General features: G+C 31.0%; 1 protein-coding gene across 6 annotated transcripts in view; it reads right to left on the reverse strand.

Annotated features, from left to right (window-relative positions):
- NOVA1 (NOVA alternative splicing regulator 1) overlaps positions 1-22,668 on the reverse strand; it is a gene marked incomplete at both ends in the record, with an annotated part of 139,238 nt that overhangs the window by 1,747 nt on the left and 114,823 nt on the right. For 3 of the 6 annotated variants that reach the window (XM_084240015.1, XM_084240014.1, XM_084240018.1), the window contains one exon: positions 21,927-21,998. The exons of the other annotated variants lie outside the window; for them this stretch is intronic. In XM_084240015.1, coding sequence (XP_084096141.1) covers positions 21,927-21,998 — 72 coding nt within the window. The remainder of the gene's footprint in view (positions 1-21,926; positions 21,999-22,668) is intronic. 6 annotated transcript variants of the gene reach the window in all.

Consider the following 22,668-nt stretch of genomic DNA (forward strand, 5'->3'; position numbering starts at 1 on the left):
AATTCTTTTTCGGCACTCATAGCCACATTTTAAAAATAGGATTTACAACCATATTACCAAAGATTATTAAAAATTTACAATAGTCACATGAACAACTTAAAACAATCAAATGTGACCGTATGGAGTACAGGCATTTTAGCTAATTTATATTGAAACATCCAGCCATAAAACCAGCATATTTTTTTATTTACTTAACCAAAATCAAATATTGTAATAAGTATTAAATTAGAATGGCATTTCCCATAAGCCCTAAAGTCAAGTTATAGATTATTTAAAATAATATTTTAGTAGTACAAAGATGTATACAGCAATGTTTTATGACTAACTGGGTAGATCAAAAACTGCTAGTGGTGTGTCACCGACAAACCTTCAACTCCTTGTTCTATTGTTTCAGTCATTGATATGGGCAGGTTGAAGTAATGTGTTTGAATTTGAGCAGGAATGTAGTTGTGATATTCTATGAGATCTAATTTTTAGCAAGTATTGATTGCCATGCTACCTTAAAAACAGATTTGGGTAAGAGTATTTTAAAGACATAGAGTCATGTATTTTTTTGGTAATTTTGCTTTTGGAAGGAGCAAGCAGTGAGTGTGTAACATTCAAATTGTAGACTTAGTCACATCATAAATATATCTATATATTACACTCACACATGCACACACAATTTTTCTTTCCATACATATAATTTATAGTCATAGCAGAATTTTGTTTCATTCCAGTTTGTCTATATAGACATTTGATTTGATGGAAAAAAATCTAAGTTTTTTAGAAACAGTTTTTAGGAATGTCAAATATATCTCTCATATTCCCCTTAAGTACATTTAGTTTCTAGAAGTAGACTGAGAAATAGTTTTCTTAATGTGTTAATTTAATTTTGTTCACAGACTTTTTTGTTGAAAATTGTCTGAAATGCTGATGTTAGTGTTATAATTAGAAAGTAAACTATGATTACATCTTACATCAATTATAAAGATAAATTAGAATCATTCTTATATTTTATCCAGTACACAAGAAATATTGATAAAAAATTTTAAGGGTTTAAATATCTGAATGTTAAATGATTATATTTTATAAATAAGTATTTCATTTCAAAATCAGAACATTTTTGGAATAAAATATTGTTGAAAACATTCATATACTGGCAAGTAGTAGTGTTTTAACATAATTTTTATGAAGAAAGACATATTAATCAACTAAGATGTTCAAAAGAGCTGTTCTTAAATTAATTTAAATTCTAATATCTCTGCTGCTTTGCTCAATGTAATAATTACCAGCATGATTACAAACCAGGGAGAGAATAGTACATGCAAGGTTAATTAAGAGAACTATCCTACAGTCTATCAATAAAAAGTAATGAAAAATATATAAAATTACAACATCCACTACAAAATCATCTAAACTTCTATGCGATGCATGAAGATAATATTAATTTCTACTGCACTGTACACCAGTCTCACACTGTATTTGCTGCATCCACAACTTTATTTTTTTCCAATGTAGGACTAGTTTTACTCTTTCAAAAGAACTTGCAAATGTCTGCACAGTACTTACATTACTGCATATTATCTTGCTTTTATTCTTCCTTTTAACCATTTTTTTTAATACTCAAAAGTAATAATGTATAATTCAGAAATGGTTTGTCGACTTTTCATAAAAGTCACCATCTTCCAAAAAAAGTCTGTATCTTTGCAAGTTGAAGAATTAAATATCATCATCCAGCTTTATATTAACGGGATCTTTATAAAGTATCATTCCCTGTATTTTAGTTTTAAATATTTGAAATATTCTTATATAAAATACTGATAGTCATAATTGCTGTTTTATCAAATACCAATATGGTTTGTTAGTATAACTCACATCTGTGTATTCATAAATGTTAAGATTTAGAAGACATTAATACTTATATATTAATATTTAAAATATGTAGCATTTTTAACTTAAGCTCAAAATAATTCTGTATAACTGATCATCAAATTAAACTAGAAAACTAAAGGAAATATAGAAGTTATTAAATCCAAATTTAATGATTATAAATACTTAATAGCCTAGTCAAGGAATTTGTCACTGAACTTTTATTTTTGACAACATGAAAAGCCTTACATTTATACTCTTTTTATACTCATTTTGCTTTGAAGAATTAAAAATATACACCCATATTTATTGCACACAGTATTAATCTAACATGGACACACATAGGAAACACACTCTAATAAGAGATGTGGTAAAAAGGAAATTCATTCATTTGTGCAGTATCTCAGAGAGTACTGTCCTATTTCCATTTTATGTGTTACGTCAAGGCCAAAAAGTGAGACAGTATTGTGGAAGCTTGGATATTGTGGGCAATTCAATATTGACTGGGGTGCAGAGAGAAAAGGAACATGGGTGATTCTATGACATACTCAATTTGCTTACTTCTTTGACACAGAATACCACATTTACCAAAGGAAATGTCTATGCATTGACATTGTTTGTGTCCTCACTGAAATGATAAATAGTAGATTTTATGTATAGTTTCATTTTAACTGAAGACACACTGACTCACATAAATATATGTATTCTTATTTCTAAAGAATTAAGAGAAAAAAGTTGCTCTTACACAACATACTGGTATTTTGTGTAACGTGTCAACTAAATTAGATGTTCCTGACAGTTACAAATAGGTTTTACATTCAGAGCTATGATCTAAAGTATTTATCATCCATTCAATCTTTTATGGCATGCTTACTGAGTGGCCGAGACTGTTTTGGAAACTGAAGAGAAAGGATATATATGACATTGCTCTTGCTTTTAAGGAATTTATAATTAGTTTTAGAAAAACGTGTAAATGTATCAGTGCAGTAGTCTTAAAAGTGCTGATGCAGAAGTATTTATATAAAGGATACAAAGACGACACTGGGTATTGGAAAGAGGAGAAAGAAAAATTTTGACATGATCAAATTCATCTAAAGGTCTTTTATATTTTTGTACTATCAGTATCTTATTCTCTACTAAGAGGAATTTCCACTATATTATCTCTGTTGGAGAGTTCCTGTTCAAATCTAAACCCATTTAAGTACTGATGATCTCCTTAAACCATGGTATTACTTTTAAAAAGAATCTTTAAATTTCGCTTACGCCTATGCTTATAATTATTTGATAAATAAACATGGCTAAGGTTAACAATATTATTGTACTAATTTTAATAGCATCAGTTGCTTTTCAAATAAAATGAAGTGACTTTCTCTATTTGCAACCACAAAAAAATCATCTCTAATAAGTATCCTATGAAAAGTATTAAATATACTAAACAGGTAGGTTTTAATATTACTTCTGATTAAAACAAACATTTAGACAAATTTGTTTCTTTGCCACATGAGAACTTTGTTAGTTTTATAAAGGAAAAAGGGTATCTGTAGGCACCATTTCTTCATCATGACAGGAAAATTATTTAACTATTTCATAAAGCCTTATCTTAAATTCAAACCAAATTCCATTTTAATTAAAGGTAATTCAATTACTATTTTATTTAGGGTTGCCTTATTATATACTACTTATGTATGGCCTGACATTTATAAAGCAAATCCTATCAATGGTAAATATCTTTAATTTATTCAGTCAGCTACTATCTGATCTTCCTTTCTGACAATTCTTAGTGTATTTGCTTCAAGTAAGGCTGACAGTATTTCAAAGTCCCTAAGAGTGGAACCATGACTACGGACTGACTTAACACAATTTCTATGCCCTGGCATTTAGTGATTTGTGATTAAGCATGTGACATAAAATGGTCCAACTAAGAGCTGGCCTAAGAACTTGGTGAAACTGTTGGCACAGAGTCATCTGTGTTCTTAATCTAGTAGAACACATACTTAATATATTGGTGAATATCTTGCTATCATCTGGAAATAGGAAAACCCTTAGTGAAAAAAAGTTCATCTACATAAAGGAAGAATCCAGAAATAGAGAAATTTCTGACAATATTCTGGCACTTCAATCAAAACATATTTAAACTCAGCACAGAATGAATAAAATTCCCCTTTTTGTTCAAGCCAAATTTGGATTATATTTCCATAATTTGTAACCGACCAATTAGTATCTTTGAAAATATTTTTATACCTTGTTACATTGCCTATTTTTTGCCTACCCAAAAGAAATACTAATATTTTATTGTGTCACTTGATGCTTTACAAGTAAAGAAGTCAAAGTTCTAGTAAAGAGACCAAGTGGATTACTTCACTTTTTACAAAGATAAACTTTTCATGATTTAATAGAACAGATCTCTTTCATTTCCTAAATGTATTATACCTTAGGTTACTGAGGCACCATTTACTAATGTCCAATGGAGATACCTGTGCCATTTTGGGAACTCTATACTGAATTGCTGACCAAAGTAAAATAAAAAGTGTATTTCTTTTGATTATGGATTTCTATATAGCTAATTAATTGCCTTTCTGAAAAGTACTGAATTAACAAAATATATACAACAGAGTTACATGAACTCAAGTATCCAGATAGAATAAAAAAACTACTTTTCTAACTCTCAACTAGTTCATTTAATCTACTCACCCTTGAATACCAAATCAAAGTCAGTACAGTTTCATAACATGCCTAATATCTATGGTAAACCCCATGCTGTCTTTTCTCATATAACCTTACCCCTCACCCACTGCCAACACCAGGTTTTAAACCTGGGAGCCATCTGTGCTTTCTCTTGCTCCCTAGATCTTTACCTCCGATAACCTACTGTAGAATTTTTTTCTCCCTGAAAGGCTTTCTGTCCTTTCTTATTGCTTTATCCTATCTAAAGTAATGTGTGTCATAACAAAAAGAATCTACAATTGGCAGTTTAAGTAGATGAGCTCTGCCCCTGGCTCTGCTGACAGAACTTTATCAAGTCACTTCAGTTTCATCATCTATAAAGTTAAACAATTTGCTAAGATTGTGGATGAGGAGTTGTTATTTTAGCATTACCAAAAAAAAAAAAAATCCTACTCAATTGTCTTAAATCTTCCCTTCAACTACCCACTGAATTACCCAGACTCCCTATGTGGGCATCCCAAATACCATGTTCCCAGGTTGACTTTCAGCTTCATCTTCTATGACTAGTATTTAGTTTGAACCCAAAATTTACCTGCTAGTTAATGAATATACTCTTGTAATTTTTAATGTCTTTGCCTTTGTCAATTTATTTGTTTCAACCTACTGAAATGGTAACTATATCACCATGCTGTTCTTTCCCTTAAAATACAGTTTTGCCTGCTGAAATTATGTATGTCTTGCAAGAACAGTGCAAATGCAATGTCGTTTGTAAACCCACCCTTGGTTCCCGAAAACTGGAAGTGTCAAACTATTTTTCTATGTTATTATGTTACTCATCTTATGCTGGGTTATATTAAAGTGCAATAGATATTTATCTCTCACAAATTTTCATATTCTTGAAGGCCAGTATCCTATATACTTTTGCATCTCCTATTTGTACTTGGTTGAAGTTACCATTAGATAATTGCTTAAAAAATAAAACCAAAAATACCAAAAATAAATTCTCATTGATGTGTCATGTTTTTCCTTTTATTTTGTAGTATCTCATTAAGCTTGTGGCTAGACTTGATCAGCCACAAAAGATGTGGTCAGATTAGTACTAAAAGTCTAGAATACAAATATATTAATGTTCACTTGATTAAGTGATGAACTGGATCAATGAATAAAATAGTTTCTACTGAACCATTACTACAATTTATAACTGCTACAATTACCTCCCATATCTTGGCTTGCTTCAAGCAATTACAATTTTACCTCAAAATAATGGTCTCTAGAAGTTTTGTGGAGACTGTACTTCACCTTTTTCCAAAGGGCCATACTTTAATTTCTCCTCTGGCTACAAGATGTGACAGAGAATGACAGACAACATATATCTTCTTGTATTTTTTTGGAAGGTAGAAAATGAACAATAATCTCCATAGAGTTTATAAAGAAAAATAAAGTTTAACTTATCTTTTAAATTAACATATTATTTCACTTAGTTCCTTGAAGCATTATCAAAAAATGTTTTTCATATGGCGACTGATAACATATTTTAATGATACATCACATTACATTCCAGAGAGGGATACACTTAGGAATAAGAAAAATAGGAAAAAAATCTATAGAAACAAAAAGGAAGAGAAGAAAAAGGATTTAAAACTTTCTTACATTTGAGATGACAAGTACTCTAGATATATGATATCAAAAAAGAATTCACTATAAGTCAAACAGTTATGAAGAAACCATAATGGTTTTGAATAAAAACTATTATATGGGCAGTCTAGTATTTACAAATAAAAAAATAATTTGGGAGTATTATTTTCTTAATGCTTAAAAACCAAATTTTATTAATTGAGGTTAAATTTCTGGAAGTCCCATTTATAATCATTATCTATATATTAAATTATAAAAAAGCTCTTTGAAACAACTACTTCTATTTTTATTATTGTTTTAAAACATCACTTCTTAACCCAGTTTTTCAGATCATACATAATAAGACATGTTCTGAGTTTTAAATTATGATTATTTGAAAAAATACATTTGAATTATTTGGGCCTTACTTTCAAAGGTTGAAAAATCAATTTTAAAAGTTGTGACTATAAAAGTAGGGGTTTGTGGATAAAGATGATAGGAAAGTGGTGAAAGATAAGGGTAGAGAAAATCAAGAATTTTATTTTGGATATTTTGAGTTTGAAATGCTTATCATATGAAGATGTCAAGGGGGTTACGAGTTATGGATCTGGATATGAGAGGAAATTTGAGAGTTAAAAACTTTAAAATAGTTTTTAAAGCTATAGGTAATTATGGGGTGGTAAAAGTGAAAAAATAATTCAACAGTTAACAGTAAGGAATTGTTAAGAACAAGGCAATGACTTAACTTCAAAAATAATGAAAGATATTCAAAGGTACAGCAATAAAATTAATCACAAAAAAGCAAACTAAATATAAATGAGGTTATATTTTAATTATTAATCTTTCTCTAAAAATAATTTTGGCAGTATATATTGCCTTTTGATAATCACATTATAGTGTACATTAAATTATGAATGAGCATAATCTTTAATTTATTGTCTTTGTGATTCTTCCTGGAAATAACTCAAAATACAAAAATTTCATATAAATGGAAGTGTACATACATTATATGTATTATAAAAAATGTGGAAAATATCAATGCAAAATTAAAAAATATATATAAATGTGTATGTAGAATATGGATTAGACATTATGACATTTTATAAAGATAAATTGAAATAAAGAGAACAGAGATTAGATTTTGGGTAAACTTTTTTTCTTACAATATAAATGATGGCTTTATTTAAATTTTAAAAGGAGTGTAACAAAAAGAAATGGGAAAAGTATCCCCAAGTTATATTGCTGGATAAATATACCCTGCAAAAGTTGAATAATTTATGTTAAATAAACAGTACCCTTCTGGTATTTGCTGCACAATTTTACATCTATACCTAGATCTATATCTATCTATCTATCTATCTATCTATCTATCTATCTATCTATCTATCTATCTCATAAACTATTGTGTGTGAGGTACTGTTATAAATTTTTGATGGTCATTTTAACTATAAAATTGTTTATTTTAACTAGTTGAAAAGATTTATGAGCCATGCTTTTGACATGAGTTAGGCTATTACTGAAATCAAATTATAATCACTTATAGGTATTTTATCTTTACTAATTATGTTAACTCAATGTTTCCTCTATTTTAATTTTACCAGCAGTTTCCTAAAGGTAATTTTCTTTTTTTCTTTTTTTTTTTTTTAATATTTATTTAAATATTTATTTATTTATTTATTTATACAAGTACTGGATACAGTCAGAAGCGCGGGAGGGTGAGAGAATTCACCAGAGCCAGAGCGGGGAGCAGAGCAGGTAGAAGGACCGAAGTACACTGCTGAGGGGAGCAGCGGGCGGCAGGAGAGGTCTGCGCACCATGTGGGACCCTCCTCTGGTGGCCGGGGAGCAGCTGGGGATCGAATCAGCGCCGCAGAGGCCGCGGGCAGCTTCGCAAGCCAGCGCTCAACCGCTGCGCCACCGGGGAGGCCCGTAAAGGTAATTTTCTTAACTCATATTTACTTATTTAAAAAACAGGTGTTTGCATTTCAGTATCTTATCAAAAAGGGAGGTTGGTAACTTACTATTAAAAATGACTATCATTAAGAAAAATGAATGTCACAAATTAGTCTTATGTCATAAATAATCTGGGAAAAGCAAACAAATATTAATATGAAAAAGGCTACAGAAAATAATTTATAAATTGTATTTTCATTCATAGAACTAAGTTTTCTTTACTATATATAGACTGAAATAGGTCACATAAAATGTTTAATGAATCACAAAAAATACATTAAAAGCAATTTGAAGATAATTAAGCAAATTCTCCATAGAAAAAAGCAGAGAGGTTGAATAGGTAAAAAAAGACAAGACCCATCTATGCGACACCTATAGAGAACTCACTTCTGATATAAGGGCACACTCACAGACTAAAGGTGAAAGGATAGAAAAAGATATTCCATTTCACACAAATCTGAATCAAATGAAAAAAGCTAAAAAAGTTGTATCAGACAAAGTTGATTTTTAAACAAAAACTATGATTCAGTGATTCCACTCCTAGGAACCTACCCAAAGAACACAAAACTAGTGATTCAAAAGGAAACCTGCACTCCTATGTTTATTGTAGCACTATTTATAATAGCCAATATACGGAAACAAACTGAATGCCCCAAAATAGATGAATGGACCAAAAAGTTAGGATATCTACACACACTGGAATATTATTCAGTGATCATAAAAGACAAACTCATGCCATTTGTGGCAACATGGATGGAAATGGAAGGGATAAAGCTAGCAAAAATTAGTCAGAAGGAAAAAGATACATACTGAATGGTCTCACTTATATGTGGAATATAGAGAAACCAAACAAAAGGTCAAGAAAACGTCAAAACTAGCAAGCTGACCATAGAACTGAGGCATACAGCAAAGGATGGGGGGACAAAATAGGGGAGGAAACACAAGGGAATATGGTGATAGTTCATGGGTGATAAGGTGGCAGGAGAATTATGGGGACTATAATGATACAAGAGAAAATGTAACCAATACATTAATCATAAAAAGAAAAAAAAAAGAGAAGAAAAAAGAAATAAAAAAGGCCATTACAAAACGATCAAGGGGTCAAATTCAACTAGAAAATATAACACCTTAAATATTTATAGACCCAACACAGAAGTTACATAAATACATAAAACAAACAATAACTTGAACAAAAGCAGTTATAAGAGAGTTTATAGCATCAAACATGTGACCATTTCAAGAAATAAGAACAATCTCAAAAAACCTGCCCAACTTTACACTCAAGGAGCAAGAAAAAGAACAACAAATGAAGTTAGCAGAAAGAAGGAAATAATGATTAAAGGAGAAATAAATGAAGTAGAGACTAAAAAGTCAACAGAGGACATCAATGAAATGAAGAGCTGATTCTTTGAAAAAAGAAACAAAATTGACAAACCTTTAGCTAGACCCATCAAGAAAAAGAGAGTAAGAAAAAGAAAGAAAAAAGGAGCTGTTACAACTGATACCACAGAAATACAAAGGATCATAAGAAACTACTATGCACATTATATACACCAATAAACTAGACAACCAAGAAGAAATGCATTTTTTAGGAACACATTTTTTAGGAACACATAACCTATATCAAGATTGAAACATGAAGAAATATAAAATCTTAATAAACCAATTACTAGTAGGATATTGCATCAGCAATTAAAAAAATACCCAAAAAACAAAAGTCTAACTTTACTGGTGAATCTATCAAATATTCAAAGAAGAATTAATACCAATACTTTCTCAAACTATTCCAAAAATCTGAAGAGGTGACACTTCCAAACTCATTGTATGAGAGCAGCACTATACTTACAGAAAACCAAACACACCACAAAAAAAAAAAAAAGATTTATAAGCTAATATCCCTAACAAATAGACACAAAAGGCACCAGCAAGGTATTAGTCAACCAAATTTAACAATACAATGAAAGCATCATACACTATGATCAAGTGGGTATTCCAGGGATGTAAGGATTATTTCAACATTCTCAAATTAATGTGATACACCACTAAAACAAATGAGGATTAAAAAAAATGAGGATAAAAATATGATCATCTCACTGAATGCAAGAAAAGCACTTGATAAAATTCAACATTTATTTATGATTAAAACTCTCAATGTAGTGGGCTTAGGGGGAAAATACTTCAACATAATTAATGCTACATGTGACAAGCTTGCAGCTAGTCTGATACTCAAAGTGAAAGCTGAAAGTTTTCCTTTAAGAAAAGGAATTACACTCTCCTCATTTTTATTCAACATAGTACTAGAAGTTCTAGCCAGAGACAAGAAAAAGAAATGAAAGACATCCATATTGGGGAAAAAAAATAAAACTGTCATTCTTTGTAAATGAAATAATATTATATATATATACACACACATATATATATATACACACATATATATATACACACACATATATAAACACTAAGATTCAAAAAAAATCTGTTATAACTAATTAACAAATTCATTGAAGTTTCAGCACACAGGGCCTCCCTGGTGGCACAAGGGGTTAAGCACAGCATTGTGAAGCTATCTGCAGCCTCTGCAGCACAAGTTCAATCCCTGGCTGGCCAGGGAGCTACCCACATGGCACAGAGGACCTCTCCTGTCTTTCCCACTGCTCCCCTCAGCAGTGTATTTCACTCTGTCTGCCTGTTCTGGCAGGCAGTGTATTGCAGTCCACTCTGTTTCTGGGTGAATCCTCTTACCCCCGGACCCCACTGTTTGTACCCCAGTTCTTGTATGCATAAATAAACAAATCTTAAAAAATTGTTTCAGCATACAAAATTAATGTACAAAAATATGTTGTGATTTTATATACTAATAACTACCAGAAAGAGAAACTAAGAAAATAATTCCATTTACAAATACATCAAAATGAATGAAATATGTAGAAATAAATTGAACCAAGGAGATTAAAGACTTGTACATTGAAAACTGTAAGAAATGGGTGAAAAAAACTGAAGACACAAAGAAATGGATAGTCTATGCTCATGTACTGGAATAATTAATATTATTAAAATGACATACTATCCAAAGCAATTTAGATTCAATGCAATCCCTATAAAAATTTCAATGACATTTTCCACAGAAAAAAATCAAATACTAAAATTTGTATGGAATCACCAAGCAAAGGATAAAGATGAGCTAAGTTGGAGACATCATGCTTCCCAACTTCAAACTATATTACAAAGTTATAGTTATCAAAAACAGCAAGATCTTGCATGAAAACAGACACATAGAGCAATACAATAGAACAGAAAGTCTAGAAATAACCCAAAATGTATGTATAATATCAACTAATTTATGACACAGGTGTTTAAGAGTATATAATGAGGAAAGGACAGTCTCTTCAATAAATGATTTTGGGAAAACTGGACAAATATGCAAAAGAATGAAACTAGGCCATTCTCTTACATCCTACACAAAATTTGAATTTACTCAAAATGGATTAAGTAGCTTAATATAAGACTCGAAACCATAAAACTCTAAGAAAACATTAGGTGGTAAAAGATCCTAGACAGTGGTTTTGGTGATGATTTTTTGATCTGACCTTAAAGTAAAGGCAGCAAATGCAAAAATAAATGAGACTACATCAGAACAAAAATTTTTTGCACAACAAAGGAAACCATCAACAAAATGAAAAGGCAACCTGTGGAATGGGGGAAAATGCTTGCTAACCACATAACTGGTAACAGGTTTCTGTCCAATATAAGCAGGAACTCATACATTGTAATAGTAAAAAAAAAAAAAAAACAAATTTAAAAATGGGCAGAAGATTTGAATAATTGTTTTACCAAAGACAGCAATCACCACCAGTTGTATGAAAAGATGCTCAACACCACTGATCATTATGGACATGCAAATCAAAACTTTAAATCTGATAACAGAATGGTTATTATCAAAATGACAGGAAATAAAAATTGTTGGAGAGGATATGAAGAAAAAGCAACACTTGTTCACTTTTAATGGGGATGTAAATTGGTGTAGCCAGAATGGAAAAATGTATGGAGGTTGCTCAAAAATGAAATTTAGAACTATATCACCCAGCAATTCCAGGCTGGGCACTTATTTGAAGAAAACAAGTATACCACATGCATCTCCATTTTCACTGCAGCATTATTTACAGTAAGTAGCCAAGATATGGAAACAAAAGTATGAGATTTGTATATGGACATTACTCCACTATAAAAAAAGAATCAAATCTTTCCACTTGACAACAAGGATGGACCTTAAAGGCATTTAGTGAATGAAAATAATCAGAGGAAGATCGTGAGATCCAAGATCTCACTTACATGTGAAATCTTAAACAAAACAAAAATCCCAATTTCAAAGATACAGAGAACAGACTGGTGGTAGCCAAAGGTGGGGAGTTGGGGGATAGAAGAAATAGGTGAAGGGGTTCAAAAGTTACAAACTTCTAGTTGTAAAATGAATAAAGTAAACTTTAAAATATATTAATATTATAACTTCATTATTTGGTTAAAAGCAATTTGAAGTTACAGCTAATAAAGTAGAACACTTCCTTTTTTCAAAAACATTTTTAAAGAGCAATCAAAAGACTGAAATCTAATTGAAGTGAAAAAACAATAGCTAAACCAAACATCAATAAAAGTAATTATTAGTTACTATACCCATAGGAAAAGATAAAAATGATTAACTTATCTCCTGGAATATTCTGAAACCAAAGACAAAAATCAGAAAAACGACAAGGAGAAATACCACAATGAGCATGAATGAAGCTCCCTAATCTGGCAAAATTTATCTGACCAAATATGCAGAGGGATTCCTATTTCTCAGCATTTTAAAAGAGAAAATAAAATTACTATAAATAAACATGGTATCTTCCCAATTTTTCTGTTTTAGACATTTCCATTTATATGGATTTACCTGAAAGATAAAATCTATTTAACTGTGCTCTGGATTGTTCTGGAGCAAAGAGGTATTAAGTGCTTTGGTTATATAAAGGCATGTATAATGTTTTGTCCTGAGAACATGCTATGTCCAAGAATTACCAGGTATGATTACAGGGAGAACACCAATTGATCTAACCAAACAGTTTTACCTACTATGGAGTGCAGTAAAATAACAATGAAAATCTGCACAGTTCTGTGCCAATACTAGACAATTCATTCTATGCATTTTTACCAATGCCTGAGCTATATGAGATGTAAAATAAGGAGCATTACAAAGTGACTCTTTTATTAACTATTCTCTCCTGAAAAGTACTAATTTCAATATGAAGACTTAAAAAAGCCCGAGGCATTCCATAAACAAATATATCCTTATATGCAATCACACCTTTACAAGGGACTTTGGTATTTACCAAATGATATCTATGCTATAATTCTAACCTGAGATACAATGATCATTTAAAAAATAAGCTAATGTACATTTTTCATTTATTTAACAATATTTTCAAAACATATTAAGAGGTCTTGGGACACATTTCTCTTACTCTTCCTATATAAATGCCTAATCTCATCCTAGGCCTATTAAATAAGATTCTCCATAAGTAATTCTGAAGTGAAGATTGAAAACGTCTGATATACTAATAAAGAATGATGAAAAATATTACAATTTTACACAATCTTTTAATTTGGCATAACTTTAAAATATGAAACAACTGCCATTTCCTTTAACAGTTAATAAATGCCTCCTTGAAGCCAAAAGCCTCTCTTGTGACCCTTCTGGAAACTCTCTAATAAAGCATCTCTTGACTAAGGAATCAAGGTGGACTCACATCCTGAAATAGATATACACAGTCAAACACAGTCCAATCAGTCCCTTGAAAATTTTCCACTCTTAATCCTGGAAGACAATGTATATACCACAACTAAGTTATTTTCCCTTCCTGTTTTATATTCTTTTCATTAACATTCTAAAAACAAAGTAGCGATATAAAAAGAAAAGGTTAGTGTTCACATTCCTTAACATCATGATGATGATAACGTGAACACAGGATGTTTTTTAGACTACTAAAATTAGGGTCACATATTTTTAGAAATTTAATCTTTTAGTTAACATATTACAAACATTATTCTATGCAAACTCATGAGTATCAAACTCATTATTTTTAATAACTTCATTAAATATTCTGCAATGTCATATTGTATTCTGTTACTCTCTTGTTTCAAGTTGTAAAAGTTGTTTTCTGGCTTTTCCCACTGTAAATAATGTTGTAATATCCGTGTCTTTGTTTCTACTTATTGGTGCATTAATTTTTACTGGATTCTCAAGAGATAGGACATTTTTATATACACATTGTATAAAAATGATTAGTTATATATCCTTGCCCAAACTTTTAATTTATAAATACAAACACAGGCACAGACACAGGTATTAATTTTTTGTTCTTAATATGTATGCATTATATATACACACACCTTACATTTTGTCTATCTGGCAAAAAGAAAGTTTAATTTTGCGATATTGAGTCATATTTCCCCGATACCTGGTGAGGTTAAACATACTTCCATATACTTAATGGGCATTTCTATTTCCTCTTCTGTAACCATCCTTATCCTTTCATCTACTTTTTTGCACACATCAACAATTTTATAAGTCATTCTAATGGTAATCCAAGTATATACAATCTATCGCATATAATCAAATCATTAAGTTCATTTAAACGAGCATTTGGATTTCACTGTTTTTCTAGGACTTTTAAATACACTTTTAAAGAACACCATTTTGCTGTCATATACACACACTGAAAGATATGAAAATTAATTTTGATGTTTTGTTGGAGAGTTATGACAATACTTGAGACAAGAACCTGATAAGTACTCAAACTGTGCTCAGAGTATTATAAGAAATAAAATAGAGGTCTAGTGAAGAAGGCTATGTATCTCTTTAGCTTAATCTTTTTATTCAGTCAAAAGTATTCTTTTCTCTAATTGGTTTATAATTTTAGATAACTTCTGTGAAAAATTTTATTTGAAAGGAATTACAAAAATAAAAGTTTTAAAATATATAGACTATAAGCCCATTTTTCCAACTAATACCAGTCATTCAGTGAATAGTTAAGAACCTATTATGTTCCAGGTTAGTGCTTCTGATACAGCAAAGAAAAATCAAATATCCTTGTTTTTGTGACTTACTTTCTAGGAAAGCAAGACAGACAATACATTACAAATATGGTAATAAGCAAAGTATATAGTATTCTATGGGGAAATGGGGGGAAAACGCAGTAAGGTTAAAGGAACTAGAAATACTATAAGAGGGAGGTCAGGCTGCAAAACTAAATAGGGTGGTCAGGAGGGCATTATTTAAAAAGTGAATTCTGAACAAGGACTTGAGGCCCATGAATGTGTTAGCCAAAGAGATCTGTGATAAGAGAATTTCATACATACAGAAATGTGGAAGCAAAATGCCAAGGAAAGGGAATACCTAATATCTGCAAGAAAAAGCAAGCAGGTGAATTTGGCTCAGGAAGAATGAGCAAGGAGGCAAGTGGTAGGAAATGAGGTGAACGAAGTTATATGGCAGATTTTGTGAGTTAAAGGCTATCAATTTGGAGGTATAGGTATTTTACTGAGTTACATGGAAAAAACTGTTGCAGGTGTAGGCAAAGAGATTTTAAAAAATTAACATAAATATTCAATGTGCTCAGAATATTCAATCTGTGGAGAACAGATTTTGGAGGACAATAAAATCTACATGGAGGCTACTGTAATTCAGTCTTGGATTAGGGTAGCAGTAGATAAAGCAAGACGTGATTAAGGTTCTACATATATTTTAAAGATACTTTAAAGATAAAGTCAATATTAATTCTTATAGGAACTGGGTGTGGAATATGAAAGAAAGAAAAGAGATAAGGTTGAGGTCAATATTTTTGGTTTGAAAACGTTGATATATAGAGTTGCCTTCCAGAGTTGGAAAAGTTTTTAGACTTGTTGAATTTAAGATGTGTATTAGAAGTGCTGAGTGTGAAGTTGGAGATACTCTGTAGTTACATTGCAAGCTCTGGATCAGACACAAGTGTGAGCCCAAGTTATGCAGGGCCTAAATCTTATACAATTTCAGAAGACATCTTTAGAAATAGATTGAAAATTGAAAATATTAGGATAGGTACAGAGAGTTATAATAAACTGTGTAGGTGAGAAATCCCAAAGCTTAAGTTAATTAGTTTACAGAAAGCCTGCCTCTCACTGGAGACATACATTTTGCAGATGTCACATATAAGAAACAAAGCCTTAACTGAGGAGAAAGAAAAGTATAAAGCCAGAAAAAAACTTCAAGTATAAAACCTGGAGCACTCTAACACTTTTAACATTAACTGGGATGAGGGAAGAAAGTAGCAAAGGATACCGACAGGAAGCATACAGCATGATGCAGGAGGAAACTAAAATGTACAGTATCACAGGAACCAAGTAATGAAAGTAAAACAAGGACGAGAAAGTGATAAATTATAAAATTGAGAACGGGCAAATGGAAATTGCAATGTGGTCATCACTGAGTGGCACTGGGTAACCATTTTGTTAGTAATAAGGAAGGCAAAAAACTGAAGTGAATTTAAAAGAATGGGAAGACAGAAGTTACAAAACACAGAGTAGAGAACACATTTCCCTGAGTTTTGCCACAAGGAGCATAGTTGTAGGCATTATTTGGTACAAGAAGGGGATTAAAGTAAATTTTATTGCTGCAAATAGCATGAATTTACCTTTTTTGATCTCTGAGTTAAATCCCACTAGACATGATACTAAGCGAAATAAGTCAGAAGGAGGAAGATACCAGATGGTGTCACTAATACGTGGAATACGGAGAAACCAAACTAAGGATCAGACAAAGACAAGCTTAAAACTAACCACTGACAGTTGACTATAGAACTGAAGCATCCAGAGAGCACTGATAACAAATACAGGGAGCACAATAGACTATGGTGGTGGGCCAGGGGTGATTTGGTGGTGGGTACACTACAATGGTGATACCTGGGGGCATGCCATCCTGTACTTCCAAAATACCAACAATATAAGCCAATGTTACCTTGATTAAAAAAATTAATTGAAAAAATAAGTTTTGTTTTGTCCTTTAAAATGGGAGAAAAAAGATATATGAATGCTCTTGGAATCCCAGAGATAAAACCTTGACAAAGGAGAGAAGAGGTATAATTACTGAAGGGATGTACTGAAGTATAGGAAAAAGGAAGAGGTTTAAGACACAACCGAAATTACTGGTTTTACAGAGGGGAAGGAAATGTTATCTATGGCACTACATGAGAAGGTAGAATCTGTAGTATAAATGCTGGCTGTTTAAATATATGTGTTGGTGTGATTTTGTGGAAATTTTCTTTGGATTTCTTCAATTTTCTCACTGAAATAGGAATTACAATTATCAGCTGGAAGGGAGGATGGAGATATAGATATGAGGTTGTGAAAGGGACAATTCTTGGATCACCCTATGATCTCTGCCACAGAGGTGTTACTCTTTTCTTTAAATTTCCTCCATTAAGTGTGGGTGAAGATTGTGATGTGCTTAGAACCAAACAAAAACAGCAAAGGGATGGAATGTCACTACTATGACTCATTTATATTGCATGGACAAAGATGTGGGGAAGTCATTCCTGTGATTAGGTTCAATATATGACTCCATCTTAGTGGCACACACTGGAGAGAGTGTTATTGGCTTTCCAAGAAAAGTATCTGTAGAGATAATCACACATGCAGGGAACTTGGGTAGCCTCTAAATCTGAGTGCTGCCTCTTGCCAATAGTCAGTAAAAAGCTGGGGCCCTCAAAGAGCTGCAAGGAACTGAACTTAGAAGAGATTAGTCTCCAAAGGAGCTTCTAGACGAGAAAGCACCCAAGTCGGCACTGTGACTGCAGTCTAGTGACACCATGAGCGGGGGGATCAGCTAAGCAGGTCTGACTTCTTGACACATGGTAATGATAATAAATGTGCTTAATGACCAAGTTTGTAGTAATTTGTTACACAGCAACAAAAAACCAATACAAGGGTTGAAAAGATAAGAGAGCTTATAAAACAGTCTTCTACAGAGTAGAAAAGTGAATGGGTTTATGATTGATAGAATTAAGAGACCATATGAAATCTTTGGTTATGAACTTAAGTGAGACCACCAAGTTTTATTTTAATTTTTCTGTAACCATAGTAAAGGTGTTATGTATGAATTACCTATTTTCATTTGTTTTAGGTATTTTGATAGATATTACTACATAATTTCAAATTTATCAGTAAATATGTAAATGTCTATAAAGCACATATTTCTAAAAATCACTTTTTATGAAATTTGAGAATACCAGTAAAACTAATAAACAGAAACCTAAAATTAAGGTTGGAATTGGCACCATTCATTGAATAACAAATCTGTTTTGTTGAATCTTGAAGTGAATGAAAAATGTAGTATCAATAACTTACAAATGATCAAACCCAAAGGAGTGTTTTTTATATTCAAGTTGTTGTTAAATTTAAACACATTGTTTAAACAATCTATTTATTGCGTGTCTATATTTGCTTCATATTTAAAATTCCATTATGTAAAACATTTCAAACTTTCATCTACCAGTATACAAAACAAGGAAAAAAAAAAAAGCTGTAAACTATTAGTTAGCCCTGCTAACTTTCTGCCTCAATGGGGAAATACATCAATTTTGGTTTATTAGATAGCAAGTAACTTCATATTCTCACTATAGCAAAAAAATAATAATTATAAAGAAGCTTAAGCTATCTTACAGAATTATTTTAAATTTCAAAAAGTAGTAAAACCAGTCTTAGAATCTTCCTCCTTAAAGTTAAAACTCAGTTTTAGTGAGCTGCATGCTATATTATTTACCAAATTAAAGAATGATCTTTTTTGTTACCACTTAAGATAACAAAAAAACAAGATAACACTTCATATAGAAATAAGCTAAGTAAACACAGCCTAACATTTTATGTTGACTGTTACATTCTAGACACTTCTCTAAGAACAATGAATTTCTTACTTCAACCCAAGGAGCTGCTGTTATTATAAAATTCCACAGATGGGGAAACTGAGGCTCATTTTACTGAGTACACTTAGTACACTAAATGGCAGAACAAGGATTTAATCATAGACAATTTGACTTTAACTATCATTGCATGAAGTTTCTAGATGATCATCCTTCAATTTTGAGTACCAAATTATTATAGACCCACAACACTATAGTTTTAGTCTGTAAGTTTGACCTATGAAAACAGGAGCATAGGAAATTAAAATGTATTATGTACTGACACATGTAATCACTTAAAGACAGAATATATTTTTTAATGTTGAAAATGCAGATAAAACTTACACTTTGATGTGTTTTCTATGCTCCTTATTTTTGAGTTTTCTGAACATTTATACTCCCCTCATTCTTTTTATCACAACAATTTGTATGTAACACAGTCTACTTCTTTTGGAAATAGAACCCAATGGCAGGTCCTTTAGTGAATAATGAAGAAAATGCAAAAGGTATCTGGATATATTTTACATGTGTATAAAAATTCACATGGAAAAAGATGATAGTTACTTTTAACAACAAAAGATATCATATCAGCTATAACAAACTGTAATTTTTAATCTAAAACAGAATTCTCTGGCTTTGATCCATATCTGACAATTATAAAACTAGAAACATATCTGCTGAACTGCTGGGTAAGAATACACTTAAACAAGTAAATAATCTTAAATCTATTTTCTTATAGATTTAAAAGTTTTAATTATGGAGTGTTTAAAAATATTATATTAGATATTTTTCTATTTTTGATATGCTTACAGAAATAAGTCAATATAGGAAGATGAATTAATTAGATCTAGCCACAAGAAACAATGGTGACATATCTAACGTCTGACTCTAGCTGAGTAACAAAAAACAAATTACCTCTGTCCTACAATATGAACAGAGTCCACTGGGAAATAGTGTAGGGAATAAACTATTTACAAATTACTTATACATAAAGATGGATGATAACTATAATTCCTTTAATGAATTTAAGGATTAAGGGTTTTTCTTCTATTATATTTTGCCTCCTGTTATCCAGGATATATTATGTTAGTTTATACAAGAAGGAAAGAAAAGAGAGTGTAAGTAAAATACATTTTAACAATTATTAGTACAGTGGACAGAGAATAAAACCACAAATGACTTATTATTTCAAATTGGAAAAATATTAGATTTGGCAGAGGTGGTCATAGTAACATATCTTTACATTAGAATGTAAAGATACAGCATTAGTAAACTTCAACATATAATTAACATTAAAAAGTCATTTTATAAAAATTCACATGTTAGAATAAAATTAGTGAGAGAAAATATAAATTTTACTTCAAAGACAAAATTATTGAGATATCATTACTTTTTAGCTGCAGGAATTTTTACTTTTTACATAGAGAAAAATTCTTAGTTTTGTTTTTATTGCTGTTATTCATTTGTCTTATTTTTGTTTGGAAAAGAGTGATGACGTATGAAAGACTATTAAAAATATACAGTCAGTTGTTTTAGCTATTGCTTTCTACATCAGATAAATAGTATACGGACTAAAATGTATATATTCACTTTTGCTACTGTGTACATCAATAATATAAGTTTGGCTGTCATTTTATGTAGTTCCATTTTCTTCAAGAAGTACTGGGACACATCACTAGACATGGATACTTTTTAAAACAATTCATTGGAGGCTAAAAAAGACTTTTGTCTAAGGGCTAGCTATCACATAAAATGGAAATCAAAGTTCCTAAAATAGAATTGCATACTAAATATTAGTTTTGCTTCCAGTTATGATTTTAAAATTTTTTTCTGAGGTTGCCAAAATATGAGAATCAATAAATGAGCAAACTAATTCAAGGAGCCTTGTGTTAGATCATATGCAAAAGCCATTTAACATATTTAGCAAATACAGTTCCAAGTTGATAATTAGTCAACTGTATGAAAAATGTTAAAAAGACAAGCTTTAGTTCAGTATTTAAATAATCCCATCAGGCCCTGTATCAGTAAAAAAGTGGAAATATCAAAGAAAATAACGTTTCTCACCTAAATGAAGCTCAACTCAGACAAAATGAAAATGTGTTTAATCATTTTAATGAATATAATTTATAACATTTGTCAAGTTAGTACAGTATGGATCTGAATTACATAAAATATTTAGATGATTTCCTTAAATGTGCCAAAAATAACTACATTTTGAAGAATGACCTACAAATATTTAGTTCCAAAACAATCTTCAAATCAATCTAATAAAATATATTTGCAAATTTCCAAGTTTGCCCGTTTAGTAAAGAAATTGCTAGTATTAAATTCTAAGAAAATACCATTTCCTGAATTGTCAAACAGCATGAAAATGATCACAAATACCAAATTTCAGTACTTTAAGATTGCCAGAAATGCTTTTCATTAAAAGTTTAAATTGTTTACATAGTAAGGCAAATCTGAAATAAAAAACAAATAAAAATGCACTCACTTTTAAAGCTATACCTTTGCTCAATAAGTCATATTTATACATTGACTTTTTTACATATACGACATACCAAGAATCCTATGAAGAAACAATATGGAAAATTTTAAAGACCAACTCAATTAATAACCCTCAGAGCTCCATAAAGTCATCATAATTTTAAGGGGACAATGCAAAGTTCTAATAGTCTACCACATGAATATAGTCTTATCTCAAATTAAAAATGCATATAAAATTTCAGGAATAACTGGTACTGCTTTCTCAGGTTATTTGGAATCTGATCATGGTGCACATATGTGAATGAACGAATACATCCTTAACCCACCATTATCTTTTTCTCCAGTGTGCAGGCAATCACTCGTGAAAAGTATGGTGTAGATGACAGGATGATACTGTACCTGATTAGCTCTGGAGGTGGTCATGGGATCAGATGGAGAGGACTTGGTGGTAGTTGGGGAAGATGGCAATGTCTGGGAACAAAGCAGTTCAGGAGCAAATCAACCTTTATAAGCCTTAAACTGATTATTTAAACAAAACAAAACAAAATAAAATGTAATATAACGAGAACAAAATCCTATGAACAAATTGTTTTCCTAGTCATTCAAATTTAATGGAATTTAAGATTAATTAAGTAACTAATGCATGTAAATATGCATGCATAAGCATGTAAAAATAAATTCATGACTTGAAATCATGATGGTGACTGATAAAAATTCACATGAGTATTAAAGGTATCCTGACCATATTCATGAATAGTAGTCTCTTTTCTTTCCCTCTTTTTTCCTTGGGGGCGGGGGGGGGAAAGAGATGTCAAACAAAAAATTCAACATATTTAATGATTAAAACTTAAAAGGTCATTTTCCTATCAATGAATACAGTCGGGGATTGGAAGAAGTGGTGAAATGAAGTTTACTTTGGCATAAAAGTATCCACCTACTTAATATGTTGAACATCACCAACAAGTTGATTCCACATGAATTTAGGGATCCATACTTAAAAGCAATTAAATTTGCAGCTCTGAATTCTTAACATCACATTATCTTCTAAAATATTAATTTTTAATAAACTTAGAGCCAGTCTGAAAATGTAAACATTAACTTCATATTAATAAACAGGTAACTAGTAGCATTTTAACAAATT

The sequence above is a fragment of the Talpa europaea genome (genome assembly GCF_964194135.1).
Source record: "Talpa europaea genome assembly, chromosome: 8".
In the NCBI taxonomy this organism is placed as follows: Eukaryota; Metazoa; Chordata; class Mammalia; order Eulipotyphla; family Talpidae; genus Talpa; species Talpa europaea.